At 32.2% G+C, this 14,180-nt stretch overlaps 3 protein-coding genes across 3 annotated transcripts; 2 read left to right on the top strand and 1 right to left on the bottom strand.

Moving 5' to 3' along the window:
• Window positions 1–2,701: 2,701 nt before the first annotated feature.
• LOC111684788 (COP9 signalosome complex subunit 6) lies at window positions 2,702–4,059 on the top strand. The gene is made up of 2 exons (XM_023446999.2): window positions 2,702–3,228; window positions 3,316–4,059. Exons 1-2 carry the CDS (start codon window positions 2,854–2,856, stop codon window positions 3,958–3,960), a joined length of 1,020 nt encoding a protein of 339 aa, XP_023302767.1. The 5' UTR covers window positions 2,702–2,853; the 3' UTR covers window positions 3,961–4,059.
• Window positions 4,060–4,628: 569 nt separating this feature from the next.
• LOC111684683 (diphthine methyl ester synthase) lies at window positions 4,629–6,094 on the bottom strand. Its single transcript, XM_023446899.2, has 2 exons — window positions 5,664–6,094; window positions 4,629–5,601 (listed from the first exon to the last, which is right to left on the bottom strand). Exons 1-2 carry the CDS (start codon window positions 5,796–5,798, stop codon window positions 4,894–4,896), a joined length of 843 nt encoding a protein of 280 aa, XP_023302667.1. The 5' UTR covers window positions 5,799–6,094; the 3' UTR covers window positions 4,629–4,893.
• Window positions 6,095–8,409: 2,315 nt separating this feature from the next.
• On the top strand, window positions 8,410–13,365 carry LOC111684600 (host cell factor-like). Its single transcript, XM_023446816.2, has one exon. The coding sequence runs from the start codon at window positions 9,312–9,314 to the stop codon at window positions 13,002–13,004; it is 3,693 nt and encodes a 1,230-aa protein (XP_023302584.2). The 5' UTR covers window positions 8,410–9,311; the 3' UTR covers window positions 13,005–13,365.
• Window positions 13,366–14,180: the final 815 nt, after the last annotated feature.

Genomic DNA, 14,180 nt, shown 5'->3' with positions numbered 1-14,180 from the left:
ATTTAAATTATTTTAAATTAATTATTCTTTTTATTTACCTTGTATACTTATAAAATATAATTATTAATTAGTATAACTAGTTTTGCTTGTAAAATGTTTAAAGCTTTGTTTGAAAAAAAAAACAGAAAATTAAGAGAAAAAATACAATAATGTTTAAGCATTTACTTTTATATTTTATTAAAAGAGAAAAATAATTAAAAAAAAAAAAACTTAAGTATATATTTACTATATAAAACAAACTACCATATTATAATAAAAATAATGAAATATTCTGTACGAATAATATAATCTGGCTTATAGAAATTCTGTTTAGATTGTTACTCATTCAGTTTTTTATAAGTCATTTATTATTGAAGAATATTCAATTTTCTTTTGTAAATATTAATTTTAAAACGTATAATTATTATACACAAAAAATAACACAAATTAAAGAAACTAACTTAAAACACTAATTGTTTTAGTATTTAAGGCGTGAAAAACAAAAATTACAAATACGTACTTTACATAAATGTATAATGTATAAAATAAAAAAATCCACAAAAAACTAAAAAAAAATAACATTAAATCGTTTTTATTCTAATTTTTTTTATTTACACAAATACAACGTATTTCACGTATTTCACATCAAATACATATTCCCAATTATTTCAATTCATCGTTTAGACGAAAATTTGTTAAGCAATTTCTAAATCAGGCTTTATATAGGTCAAATATGGGCCGATCCTCGGTGTTAGTTATACTTATATAGAACTTATTTGTGCCAATTTTCAGAGAGATAATAGAATATTTGACGTAATTATGGCATAAACAATTCAAATCGGGAGGTACGGTTGTATGGGGGCTAGGTGAAATAATGGACCGATTTCAACCATTTTCAATAGGCTTCGTTCCTGTGCCCAAAAAACATGCTTGGTCCAAATTTCATCAAATTATCTTAAAAATTGCGGCCTGTACCTTGTGCACAAGGTTTACATGGACAGCCAGCCAGACGGACGGAGATGTCTTAATCGACTCAAAAAATGATTCTGAATCGATCGATATACTTTAAGGTGGGTATTGGACCAATATTTTTGTATGTTACAAACATCAGCACAAACGTATAATACCCTCCCCACAATAGTGGTGTAGGGTATAATTAAATGAACTTTATGATCATAATATGTATAATAAAGTTAAAACAAATTTTAATTGAAAATAAAATTCTATTTTAAATATGTGGGAGTAGTAGATATTTCATTTTAAAGTCTTTATTTATCATCCAAATTTGATTAAATTTAGAATATTGAATGATAATTCAAAGCTTCGTCACCCCTATTCTACTTTTCGATTACGTTTCTGTATTCCAAAAGAAGAAGCAATTCCATTTTATTTTAATACTTCCTTGCCTAGATATGTTTCATCCATCATCAGACAACCCAGCCCCCATCTAATTTATCCGACACATTCATAAGAGAAAAACATACGACACATTTAATATAGATAGACGGGTTGGTGAGGCCCGCCGTACCCCACATTCATCCCGTAACATATACAATTAATACCAACTCATTTCCAACGCTTAGTACCACAGTCACTCCGCTGTTGGATATCTGTTGTTTCGGTAACAGCATCAGGCACTTTATCTAACCGAACAATGCAATGCTTCTTTGGCTCGTGCCATAGAAAATGTCGATTGTGAAGCCTTTTCGCCCACGGATCCTGATTTACTTTTACTAAATATTGACATTACCTTACACCAGTCTTTTAATCGCAACCCACTTTTCCCCCGAATTTGTGTTTTAACCATAGCCACTCCGTAGATACCGAAGGAACCTCAACCAACTGACCAGCCACAACATAGTTCAGCGGGTAACTGGCCACCCGTAGTACCAGATTATGTAGTTCTCTGGTTAGACCTCTTTTCAATCTATGCAAGATGTTGGTAACACTTCTCTTTGCCGGGATTGCAATAACACCATGGTAACATGCCACCGGGGGAAAAAATAGGGGTGAGTAAAACATTAATATTTTGAAAGGTATCGAGACTCTTGGCAACAAATATTGGATCTATGTAATTGTCTCCCTTATGATTCTATTCGTTGTTGATTTCCTAAAATATTCATAGTATTCTAGATGTTAGACGTAAATTAGAAAAATCACATTAGCAATTAATTTAAAATGTTTCTGCTGTTGGAAAGCAAAATTTTCAGTCTTTCATATGAATCCACTTTTTAGTAAATATTTCTTGAAGTTTGGAAGTTATGAGCAAAAAGGTAAAATGTTTATTTTACCATTTGCTTTCTTATTGATTCTGTTCACCTAATACTTTGTGGAAAAAAAACAATTATTTTTTTAGTTTGTAGATTTTGTATATGAAAAAATATTGTTAAATTAATTTGTTCAGTGTATTTCTAATATTGCCATATGATTTTCTATTATTTGAAATGCTACCATCCTTTTTCTTTTAATGGTGTTACCAGATTAATACATGTATCATTGTTTTATATATTTAAGTTTCTGGACAAAAAATCATTAAATTGTAAAAAGTTTTTTTTTTTTGAATTTACAAACTTTTTAAGGAGATAATGGACAAAATATTTGATATTTTTGTTAAAATACCTTATAGGGCTATTATATTTAAACATTTTAAAATATTGTGATAGCGTTATTTTTACGAACGAAAAATAAGATTTTTTTGGAGTTGGGTGTTTTTTTGCATTTAAAAAGTTGACAACACCGCAGGAATAGTAACAAAACAAAAGCTGAAAAATTTTTGCATTATTAAACATTTTAATCAAATAAATTTAAAAAAAATTAATATAGAATTTTATAGCAAAATTTTTTAAAAGAAGTTAAAAAATAACTAAATTTCTAATGGAGCAAATGGATGTAGATTTGGATATGAAGGCTGGATCATCAAGTGAACTCAATGCTGGTGAAGGTGCTACAAAATCTAAAGTAAGCGCAGGAACCGGGCTTGCTGCAACAAATGTAATGGCCGATGCTAGTACAGTGCCTTCGGTAACAATTTCTCTACATCCATTGGTAATCATGAATATATCCGAACATTGGACACGTATACGTGCTCAAGCGGGTGAGACTTGCCAGGTGTATGGAGCTTTGATTGGTAAACAAAAGGGACGCAATATAGAAGTGATGAATTCATTCGAATTAAAAACTGATATAGTAGGCGACGATGTATTTATTAATCGCGATTATTATATGACCAAAGAACATCAGTACAAGCAGGTAAATTAAATTATAGGCAAGCTTTATGTTTATGGATTTTAAGTCATTTTTAACGAATGTAAATTATTATGTTGCTTGTATTTGAAGGTATTCAGTGAATTGGACTTTATTGGCTGGTATACCACCGGTGAGTTACCTACCGAAAAAGACTTGGCCATACACAAACAAATAGCAGAAATCAACGAATGTCCCATCATGTTGCAATTGAATCCTTTGTCACGCAGTGTTGATCAACTTCCCTTGAAGCTTTACGAATCTGTTATTGATATTGTACGCAGTGAAGCTACTATGCTTTTTGTACCTCTCACCTATACTTTGGCAACAGAGGAGGCTGAACGCATTGGTGTTGATCATGTTGCCCGCATGTCGACGAATGATACCGGTGAAAAATCCTATGTTGCAGAACATTTAGTTGCCCAGGAGAGTGCTATTAAAATGTTAAATACACGCATTAAAATTGTTTTGAAATATATTAAAGAGGTGGAAGCTGGTAAATTGGCTGCCAATCAAGAAATTTTACGAGAAATTTATGCATTAAGTCATCGGTTGCCCGTGATGCAAGGTGGTGCTTTTCAGGAAGAGTTCTATACACAATGTAATGATGTTGGTTTAATAAGTTACTTGGGTTCAATGACAAAAGGTTGCAACGATATGAATCATTTTGTTAATAAGTTTAACGTGCTCTATGATCGTCAAGGTTCGGGCAGGCGTATGAGAGGGCTCTATTTTTAGACTACTTATTAAAAAATATGATATGAAATCGGTAAAAGATATAATTTGTATACAAATGCAAACATTTACTAAATAAATTCTTTCTAAAAGATTTAACAATAAAGTATTATTTAAATATTTTTAGTAGTTTTCTCAGAATTGAAAGAAAAAAACAGTTTCTAAATAATAATTATTTTACATGCAATCGCTGAGTTCAAAAATGATTAAGAAAATTTCCGGTTAGCTATATTTTTTAAGACACTCCAGTATTTCTAATATCTGCAGTTTAATATATTGAGTATAAAAATTGATTATTTTGTTAACGTTCATTATACTTACAGATAGTAAGTACACTATGGAATAATATTACAGAAGTATTTTCTTTTCAGGATCTCACATCAAATATAATTTTTAATAAAGATATTTTTCATTTTTTCTTAAGATTCAATCACATTTCTTTCTTAGCTTTTTAACAATTATTCAAATGAAGTACATGAATGTAAAAATATATTAGATTACTATTATTTTTGTTAAATGATCCACTTGTTACTAATAAAACCATTAAACACTTTCAACTACTTTTGAAAGCTACTTCTGCTATTGGAGAAAGTCGAGGAACAATCTAATCAAGTGTGTTTATAACTTTAAAATTGCCAAATATTTAAATATACTTTTTTTTTGGAAATATGTATGTTAAATAAATTCATTCATATTTTGAACTACAAATGCGTATAATAAAATTACAGAAAAATAAAATTATAATAATTATAGTTTTGTAGATAGAGATAACTACCCTACTTTTAAAGCTTAAAAAACCTACAGATGTACCCCTTTTAAAAAGACGCACAGGTGTTGGTATATATTGTGTGTTTCAAGGGTTTCTAGAAAGAACAAAAATAGCTATAAATTTCGTTACGTATACAACAATCGAAATCATTCATGTCCATTTGATATCTAATGATTGTAGTCTTCTAATTTTAAATTAGCAAATTGTTGTAGAAATTCAACTTCTAATGGATGCATTTCTTTGGCAGGTATAACAATCGAATGCAGCGGTCCTCCCAAATCTGTGGATGCCATATCGCGCAACGTACTTACTACGATGCGTTGATTGTCATGACCTACGCGGGCCAAACCCACGCACAAAGATTGTTCATTTAAAATGGTATTGCGTTCCAAAGCATCTTTTTTCTCAACTATCACAAGAAGTTGTTGTGCTGCCTCGGCTACGGTCATAAAACGTGGAGGCATAAACTCCTTTCGCCCCCGCATCAATGATTCCAATGTGGGCTCCTTAACCTTGATGTCCAGCAGACATAGGGTGTGCATGTTGTGCAGTCGATTAAGTTTGATTTTGTCGTAAAAGCTATCGGGTTTCCAAGTCTCATCCCAATATGGGATAGATACAGTTTCACCGAATTTGTACAATTGGAGGCCACAACAGCCGATGGCATTCATTATGGAGGCATTGTGTATAACTTTATAGGGAATTTTCTTTTCTTTGGCTCTTAAAATAAAATCAGTATGTGTAGTGGCGCCAAATGGATCGCCCACCACTAGTAAAGCAACATCTTCTTCACCGGAACCAGCCAAAATTTCGTCAGCACCTTGTTCAACAAGGTCACGATCTGCCAATAGTATAGGACGTCCATAAAATGCTTCCTATTCACAAAAAATATTTTAGTTGTAATTATTTTTTGTGAAAATAGTCTTGTAACACTTACCAATTCCTCTTTGGGGCAGCCCAATATGGATGTATACATTTCTAAATATACTCTTGTGCATTGTTTTACAATTTCAAGGCCTTTTACTGTAATGTCCTTGGGATCTCCCAAACCCAAACCAATTAAATAAAACATGACTGAGTTTGTTTTTGTCTCTGTTTGTGCGTGCGCCTTTGTATGTACGTTTATTTTTTTGTTTTCGCAAAACTTTAAATAAAAACTATACTCTTTCAAATGTACACCAGTTCCCTTTTTGGAAATTTTTTAAATCCTTATTTTAGTATTGAGAATTTTTAATGTTTTACACTACTTGCGAATTTAATCCTGATTTCCTGTGACGACGAAAAAGCTTTGGGACAGACACGTGCTGTTTGCTTGTTGCTTTTTTTCTTATAAAAATATAATTTGCCTCTGCCGCCGAAATATTTAATGTCTGCCACCGCCGTTAATGTTTGCCTGCTCAGGATTTTGCATTTCCAATTTCATGTTTACATTTTTTACTGCAAATCCTTCTTCGAACTTAATAAAGGCAGGGTATCTCAGCAAAATATTTTTAGCCTTCGATATAACAGAAATCGTTATAAAACGGTTTGACTGTAAAAAAACTAGAGTGATATATTTGGTCATAACGAATCTTAAATACCTATCACCAATAAGTTTTTTTTTTAATGTGGTAGAAAGTATATAGAATGATACAGTATATCAATATTTTAGAATTAATATAAAAATGATTTTTTATATCTATGTATTATCCAATGTTTTTATTCGATTTTAATGAAATAAAAATTCAAACATTATGTTAAATATTGAAGCAAATTTAATATATGTATCTAGATTTTAGCAAATTGTTCCTAAATATAAAAAAATCAATTTGAGTTACCCTGTTATTAATATTTGAGTTATATGAACTTAAACGTAACTCTACGATTTTAAGCGTATCATTTTTTTGCTACTATAATTTCATGGACGCATGTCTGATAAATATCAAGAAGAAGAAATATTTCGAATGTTTTGACATTTACCTATATACATACATATATGTTTGTATACAAATCACAATAACTTTATTCCATTCACAATTACTAGCAATGTGTTGTATTTGGATATAGGAAATGTTCATATATAAAATTATATACATACATTCACTTTAAATGGACATACATATATACATATATTCTACGTGCAAATGTAACATTATCTTTAATATAAAACTGTTCAATTATGCATCATATTATATTTTATATGACGGTGAAAATAAAATGTTTACTTTTTCTCACTAACGCCATCTAGTGTTGACAAATACTACTAGAATGATTATATTAACATTAGAAAAATAAAAACAGATTATTCAATATTTCTCCAATATAAAAGATTTAAATCTATAAATAAAAATTTTAATGTAAATAATGTATTAATTTTATGTCAAAATATATTTTAAAAACAAAATCATAAACAAATTGTGTAACAGGTTATTGTGAATTTAATTATTCATGTGTATACGTCAACAATTCGTTGCCGTTGTTGTTGCTGCTGCCTCTCTCTGCTGTCAGATGATATGCGTTATACATATCGTTTGTTCAATTTTCGACATGCGCAATACATAAAATCGATTACATTTACGTAGTGAAAATATCAGTATACAACACTCAAATACGTAATCAACGTTTTTGTAGTAATCGAGTTAGAGTTCTGTAGTTATGTTTGCAAAACGTAATCACTATACTGGGTAAAACAAATATAATTATATTTTATAAAATGTGCAGAGATGATTTTTAAAACATTCTAATGAAAATAATTTTTTTGTTTGTAATTTTAAATATTTTGAAATTTTAGAAAACAAAATTGTGAGAAAACTAGATTATTTATTCACCATTTTGCTTTAGATGTAGGTACCTTTCCTCATTTTATTAAGTCGTTGTGAAAATTAATATAAAATTCACCTTTTGAAACTGACCTTATTCATTTAAGAATAAATTATAAGCTAATATTCTAATATATTATTTTGATTTTTAAATATGTAATTATATTGAAATTAAATACTTTTCAAAACATAATCTTTTTGTTTAATAATGATAGTTTAGAGTACAAAGAAATTGAAAAAACATAATTAAGAAAATATAATTCTAGATCCCAGAACCAGCATATTTTAATAATTTTGAGTCAGAGTTGAATTGACAAAATTGACATGATTACTGTCAATTTATAAGTATTATTTTATTCTTTAACTGTTTAAATTTTTGTTGAATTTGAGTATAAACCAAGAAAATTCAATGAAATAAGTTTTTTTAATTCCAAATATCAATGGAATTAAAGTGGTTTAAATATTAAGTTGAATTCTAAAATTCAAACTTACTAACATTACTCCGAATTTAATTTTGGTTTATCAAATATAACATTTAATTGTTATCACATATCTCTATGTGTTCCAAATTTTAACCACACCAGGCTACAGGAACTGTTCGAAATTTCATACAAATTAACAAACTAACAAAAGCAAGTTAAATAAAAGCTTAGTTTCTTTTAAATGATTTTTTCATAAACAAAATAAATAATAAAAAGCGAACAATTAAAAAAAATATTTTATTTCATTATAAAAACTACTATAATTACCCTGTTCTTAAAATTACTTTTTGGAAACACTCTGTATACGTAATGGAATTACGTATTTACATTAAAAACTTCTATTTTCATTTAAAGTATTTACGTATAAAATGATGGAGACGCCTTGCTGTATGATACATGCTGTGTCATTCGTGGCCTTGCCACTCATATGTATATAGAGTATTCCTTATAAGAAAAGTTGACGGATGGTAGCATCAATAATAAAGCAAAGACCGAGAGCGACGCGAAATATTATTAAAAATAAGCTGAAAGGAAGAAAAACGAACTACAAAGTCAGTGAAAATTTAAACGCCGTTGTCTAAATTTGATGTATATATTGTTAGACAGTGTATAACCGGTAGTTTGTGAAAGGAAAACTATAAAATAAACTTTTTATAAAATTAAAAGTTAAAACAAAGATCAATAAACATTAATATTTAAAAATGAATAATTAAGTGCATACTTAATAGTATAGTAATTTGAAAAATACGAAAATTTATGTCAAAATATAAATTAAAAAACTTTATATTTCTGTTATACCAATGAAACAGTTTGTTATAAATGAATAATATAAAAGACAATTGTATTTTTGTAGAGGATTAACGACGTTAAATATTAAAATATCTACTAGCGGCTTGAAAATACCTTGACGTCGTCTTTGCATTGACAACTGTGTAGTATTGTATTTTTTCCAGTTTGCATAAATCAAATGAGATTTATTTTTAAAAAATAAAAGTAAAAGGGACATTAATTAAACAACTAGCGTGAAATTTAAATTATATTTATAATTATTTTTCATATAATAAACTTTTAAATATCCCTTCTATATAAAATAGACGTGAAATAAGAGAAATACAAAAAGTGAAAAAGTTTTCTATACAAATGCTGCCTTTCCGCGTTAATAAATTTGCGTAGCCAGGCAGAAGAAGAAGAGCAGAATCGACGCACATATATACTAAATTACATATACACACATACATATGTGTAGATAGAAATTTTTGTAACAAAATAAAAAAAAAAACGAGAAAATACAACAACAATATTAAAATGGGTATAAACACGGATAATTCTAATAACAGTGATGGCAGCGCGCTAAAAGATAATGAAGTAACACCAACGACAACAAATCAACTAATTCAATCGGGAGGACAATCCAAACAGGCTTCGATTCCAGATCCACTTCCAGTTACTCCAACACATCATAATCAAGGGGATGTAACAGAAATGCAGTTAACTAGCTTATCTACGGAGGACGCTCTAGATATGGATACGGCAAACTCTGATAAGTGGCAGCAGAAATTTCGTTGGAGAAGAGTTTTTAACACAACTGGTCCACAACCCCGACCACGTCATGGTCATAGAGCCATAAATATAAAGGAATTAATGGTTGTATTTGGCGGTGGCAATGAAGGTATCGTTGATGAATTACATGTTTACAATACCATAACAAACCAATGGTTTGTGCCAGCCATGAAAGGAGATGTACCGCCCGGATGCGCCGCTTATGGTTTTGTTTGTGAAGGTACCCGAATGTTTATATTTGGCGGCATGATTGAATATGGCAAATATTCCAACGAATTGTACGAACTGCAAGCTACAAAATGGGAATGGCGTAAAATGCAACCAGAGGCTCCCGATAATGATGCACCTCCCTGTCCTCGGTTGGGCCATAGCTTTACGTTGGTGGGAGAACGTATATTATTATTTGGAGGTTTGGCTAATGAATCCGATGATCCCAAGAACAATATACCCAAGTATCTTAATGATCTGTTTATTCTGGAGACCAGAGGTGCCCACAGTCATAATGGCAAGTGGATAGTACCCAAAACATACGGTGAGAGTCCACCTCCTCGAGAGTCTCATACAGGAGTAAGTTTTTCTTGTAAATCCACGGGCAAATTGTATCTTTTAATATACGGTGGTATGAGTGGTTGTCGTTTAGGCGATTTGTGGTTGTTGGACATTGATACCATGACTTGGTCGAAGCCTTGTACTCGAGGTAGAGCTCCACTACCACGATCATTGCACAGCGCTACTATGGTTAACAATAAAATGTATGTCTTCGGTGGTTGGGTGCCTTTGGTAGTAAACGATTCAAAAGCCACAACGGAAAGGGAGTGGAAATGTACCAATACATTGGCCGTTTTGAATTTAGATACCATGACCTGGGAAAATGTTACCATGGACACAGTTGAGGAGAATGTGCCACGTTCAAGAGCCGGGCACTGTGCTATTGGCATTCACAGTCGCTTATATGTTTGGTCTGGCCGTGATGGCTATCGAAAAGCCTGGAATAATCAAGTGTGCTGTAAGGATTTATGGTATTTGGAGGTAGATCGTCCTTTATACGCCGTAAAAGTTGCTTTAGTTAGGGCTTCTACGCATGCTTTGGAAATTTGTTGGCCAGCCACCACTTTTGCTTCTGCCTATGAACTACAAATACAAAAAATAGAACCTCCCACGGGCATTGTAAAAGTAAATCCTTCACCTGGAGCTGCGGCTCCTCTAAGTGCTAATCCACAAATTATGTCAAATGGTAATCAAAGTGGTGCTGGTTTGAGTGCTGCCAACAATACGGGAGGTGCAGCTACCAAATTCCATCGTATACAAACTCCCACTTCAGTACCCATTGTTCCAGCTGCAGCAGCTACAGCTGGAGTAACACCCATAACCACTACAGCTCCAATTGATCAAACATCGGCAGCAGCTGCTCCAGTACGAGCCACTAATAGCAATCAAACTGTGGTTGCAAATAAATTGCAATCACCCGTTTTAGCGCAACAGACACCCGTCAACGCGACAGTACAACCTGTAAGTACTGGAATTTACATAGCACAACCCCAACCACAAACAATGGTAACGGCTTCGGCAGTAGTTGCTTCCACAACTCATGCTATTACCTCTGTTGCGGGAGGCAATTTAAATCAGACTCCAGCCCAATCAACAGTGGTAAATAGTGGATCTAATATCACCACAATATTGCAAAAATTCCGGCCAACATCTGTTGTTTCAAGGCCCGCCACCACCATAACTAGCACTGTCAGTTCGATGGTTTCTCCTATAACTTCCCAACAAATGGTTTTAACATCAGGAACCTCCGCCAATGCTGGTGCAGGTTTGCGTGTAGTTAACACAGTCTCACAACCTACAATGGTGGCTACAAGCTCGGCTAACAGTACAGTGCGTTTGGTTTCGGCCACTGGATCACCCGCTTTGCGTTTAAGTACAGCTCCAACGGCCGTCAATACTACTGCTGTTCTGAAAACTACTGCCGGAACTCCTGGTCAGGTTACAACTGTCAGTCAGATTACCGGAAATCAAACCATACAGCAAACATCATCTACCAGTGGAGGCACAACATCGACCACTATTGGAGGCAAACAATACATCATACAAAAACCCTTAACACTCGGTTCTAATGTTCAGTTTCAATTGGTTAAGACGAGCAGTGGCGGTGTAGCTGTTCAAACATTTCCTAAAATTAATATTAACATGGCTAAAGGAACAACTGGAGCAGCTGGCAGTCAAACAGTAGGTCAAGCAGGAACTGGAGTCACTAACAAACAGACTCAGTTTATAGTAAGCGGAAATGCTACGGGTCAACAAAAACAAATTGTTCCCGGCAACCTTGTGAAGTTAGTCTCGCCACATACCCTTAGTGGAGGCAAGGTGATTATGAAAAACTCCAACATTTTGCAAGTAGGAAAAATGACATCGAATGTATCCGGTAAACCGGCTTTTGTTATTACCAACAAACAAGGACAACAGCTGACTAATCAACAGATCATTATAGTCACTACGGGCGCTGGTATACGTACCATACCATCGGCGGGAGTTGTAACAAATGCCTCATCTTCTAATATTGTGTCGATAGTGGGTTCCACATCCACTACGGTCTCTAGCACCACACGGAATGTAGTAAACACCCAATCTGGCATGAAAATGCTGCGCAATGTACCGACAAGTGCGGTAAGACCAATTACTATCACCTCGTCAGCAGGCAATAATAATACAACACAACAGCAATTGACAACACATCAGACTCAGCAATTTGCGAATGTCAGCGCAGCTGGTGGGGGAATGCATCAGAAAACTATAACACTGGGCGGCAAAGCGGTGACGGTGCAAATGTCCTCCAATCCAGCCACAATAACAGCTGTACCTAAAACTGTAACCATAGTTGCTTCCAATAGTGGTCAATCACAAACACAAAATCAAATTATCACCACGGGTGGCACAAGTGGAGGCACTACTGGAAAACTCGTTATGGTACCCACCAACTCTGCTGCAGCGGCTGGCAAAAAGGGTTTTGTTAATATATTCAATGCCAGCAATACATTGCAACGTACTATAACGCTATCATCTAAAGGAACTGTTGTTCAACAGCCTAGCCAACAGACTATCACAACTGCAGCTACCATTGGCGGTAGTGGTTCAGGCGATAATGCCAATGATGTCATTGCTATAGCTCTGGGTGACCAAGCCTGCAACGAAGGTGATGCCATGGACGATATAATAGAACAATTAGACGGTGCCTGTGAAATTCCCTACGAAGACATCCCAGAAGATATGGAGCAAAGTGACAACCCAGCTAGCTTACATTGCTTTGATTATCAGAATAATTTGGATTTGAGAAACAATTTGTCAGATCATAACAAAAGCAATCACTCCGAAACATCTAAAAAACAAAAGGCTTCATCATCAACAACAATAGATAGTTACGTAGGCGCATCGATATGAAGATTTTTTTAAATTTTTAATTATTATTAATATTATACATATTATGTTTATTAAGCTAGAATACACATTATATAACAATAAGTTCATTGGATGAAATTGTTGGTTAAATGAATTCAGAACATTTTCTCTGTCCCCCTCTCGATAAATGCAAACCAGATTTTTTTTTAATTTACAATAGACTCACACTAACACACTCTTACACATACGTATGCTGTATGAAATCATTCATATAAATACTTATGTTTTTCTTATTCATTAATTCATTAATTTTACTGTATGCTTTATTCCTTTTTCGTTTTATTTAATGTTTCTTTTACATTTTATGAATTAGATGTAATTAAAATTAAAAAAAAAACATTTTTTGACTTTGAAAATAATAAAGGAATAAAAATCAAAAATGTAAACACAATAGTTGTTGATCCTTATTTTTAATTTGTATATATTCATAATAGAACTACGACGTTTTATAACCTTTTTAGGATAGACATTAAAAATCGAAAACTTTTATTTTGTTAATACTAAATCGGGACATATTAAACAAGAACTATATATTTACTTTATCAAGACGGAAAACCTATAATCACCTATATTTTGCATTATGATTACGTTACGCAACGATCAAAGAAGAATTCAATTTTCATAATGACTAATTATTTTATTGCCAAGGTATGTTCAATTTCGTCCATTCGTTTAAATTACGCAATCAAGTAAATCCATTAAACAGTTATCATATAAAAATTCCAGTATTTTTATATGCATAAAAAAGACTACAGCAGTTTAAACAAAGAGTGTATTCTTCTTCAAAAGTACTCTAAAATCCAAAGAAAGAATACATTTGGCTTAATGAAAAGTCAAATTAAAATTTAAAAAAGTAACGGTCTTGAACTCAATAATGTTGACTTTATTTAAAAGCACTTCATAGAATCGTGTGATTTTTATAACAATTGTATTATTTTTAACAAGGACACATTAAGAAAATTAAAATAACTATATAATTATCATGACATAATTAAAAATTAAAGAAAAATAAAAATTTTCATAAAAAATAAACAAAAAACTATAAAACATGATAATTTCAATTTTAGTCGTTTTGTTTTGTTTAATAAATAAAATCATTAAATAGGTTATTTCCGTAAATATATCTTCTCCATTGTTTAATAATGCCGGTTAAACTTG

The sequence above is a fragment of the Lucilia cuprina genome, chromosome 4 (assembly GCF_022045245.1).
Source record: "Lucilia cuprina isolate Lc7/37 chromosome 4, ASM2204524v1, whole genome shotgun sequence".
Lineage (NCBI taxonomy): Eukaryota > Metazoa > Arthropoda > Insecta > Diptera > Calliphoridae > Lucilia > Lucilia cuprina.
The sequence above is the reverse complement of the archived record's forward strand: the minus strand, read 5'-3'. Positions and strand labels throughout refer to the sequence as shown.

What these genes read in the sequence shown, in the direction of transcription:
- LOC111684788 (XM_023446999.2), top strand. Translation starts at nt 2,854, where the DNA reads ATGGAGCAAATGGATGTAGATTTGGATATGAAGGCTGGATCATCAAGT. An exon ending in AAGAACATCAGTACAAGCAG is followed by an intron (nt 3,229 to 3,315) that starts GTAAATTAAATT and finishes TTGTATTTGAAG; the next exon opens with GTATTCAGTGAATTGGACTT.
- LOC111684683 (XM_023446899.2), bottom strand. Translation starts at nt 5,798, where the DNA reads ATGTTTTATTTAATTGGTTTGGGTTTGGGAGATCCCAAGGACATTACA. An exon ending in GCTGCCCCAAAGAGGAATTG is followed by an intron (nt 5,602 to 5,663) that starts GTAAGTGTTACA and finishes TTTTGTGAATAG; the next exon opens with GAAGCATTTTATGGACGTCC.
- LOC111684600 (XM_023446816.2), top strand. Translation starts at nt 9,312, where the DNA reads ATGGGTATAAACACGGATAATTCTAATAACAGTGATGGCAGCGCGCTA.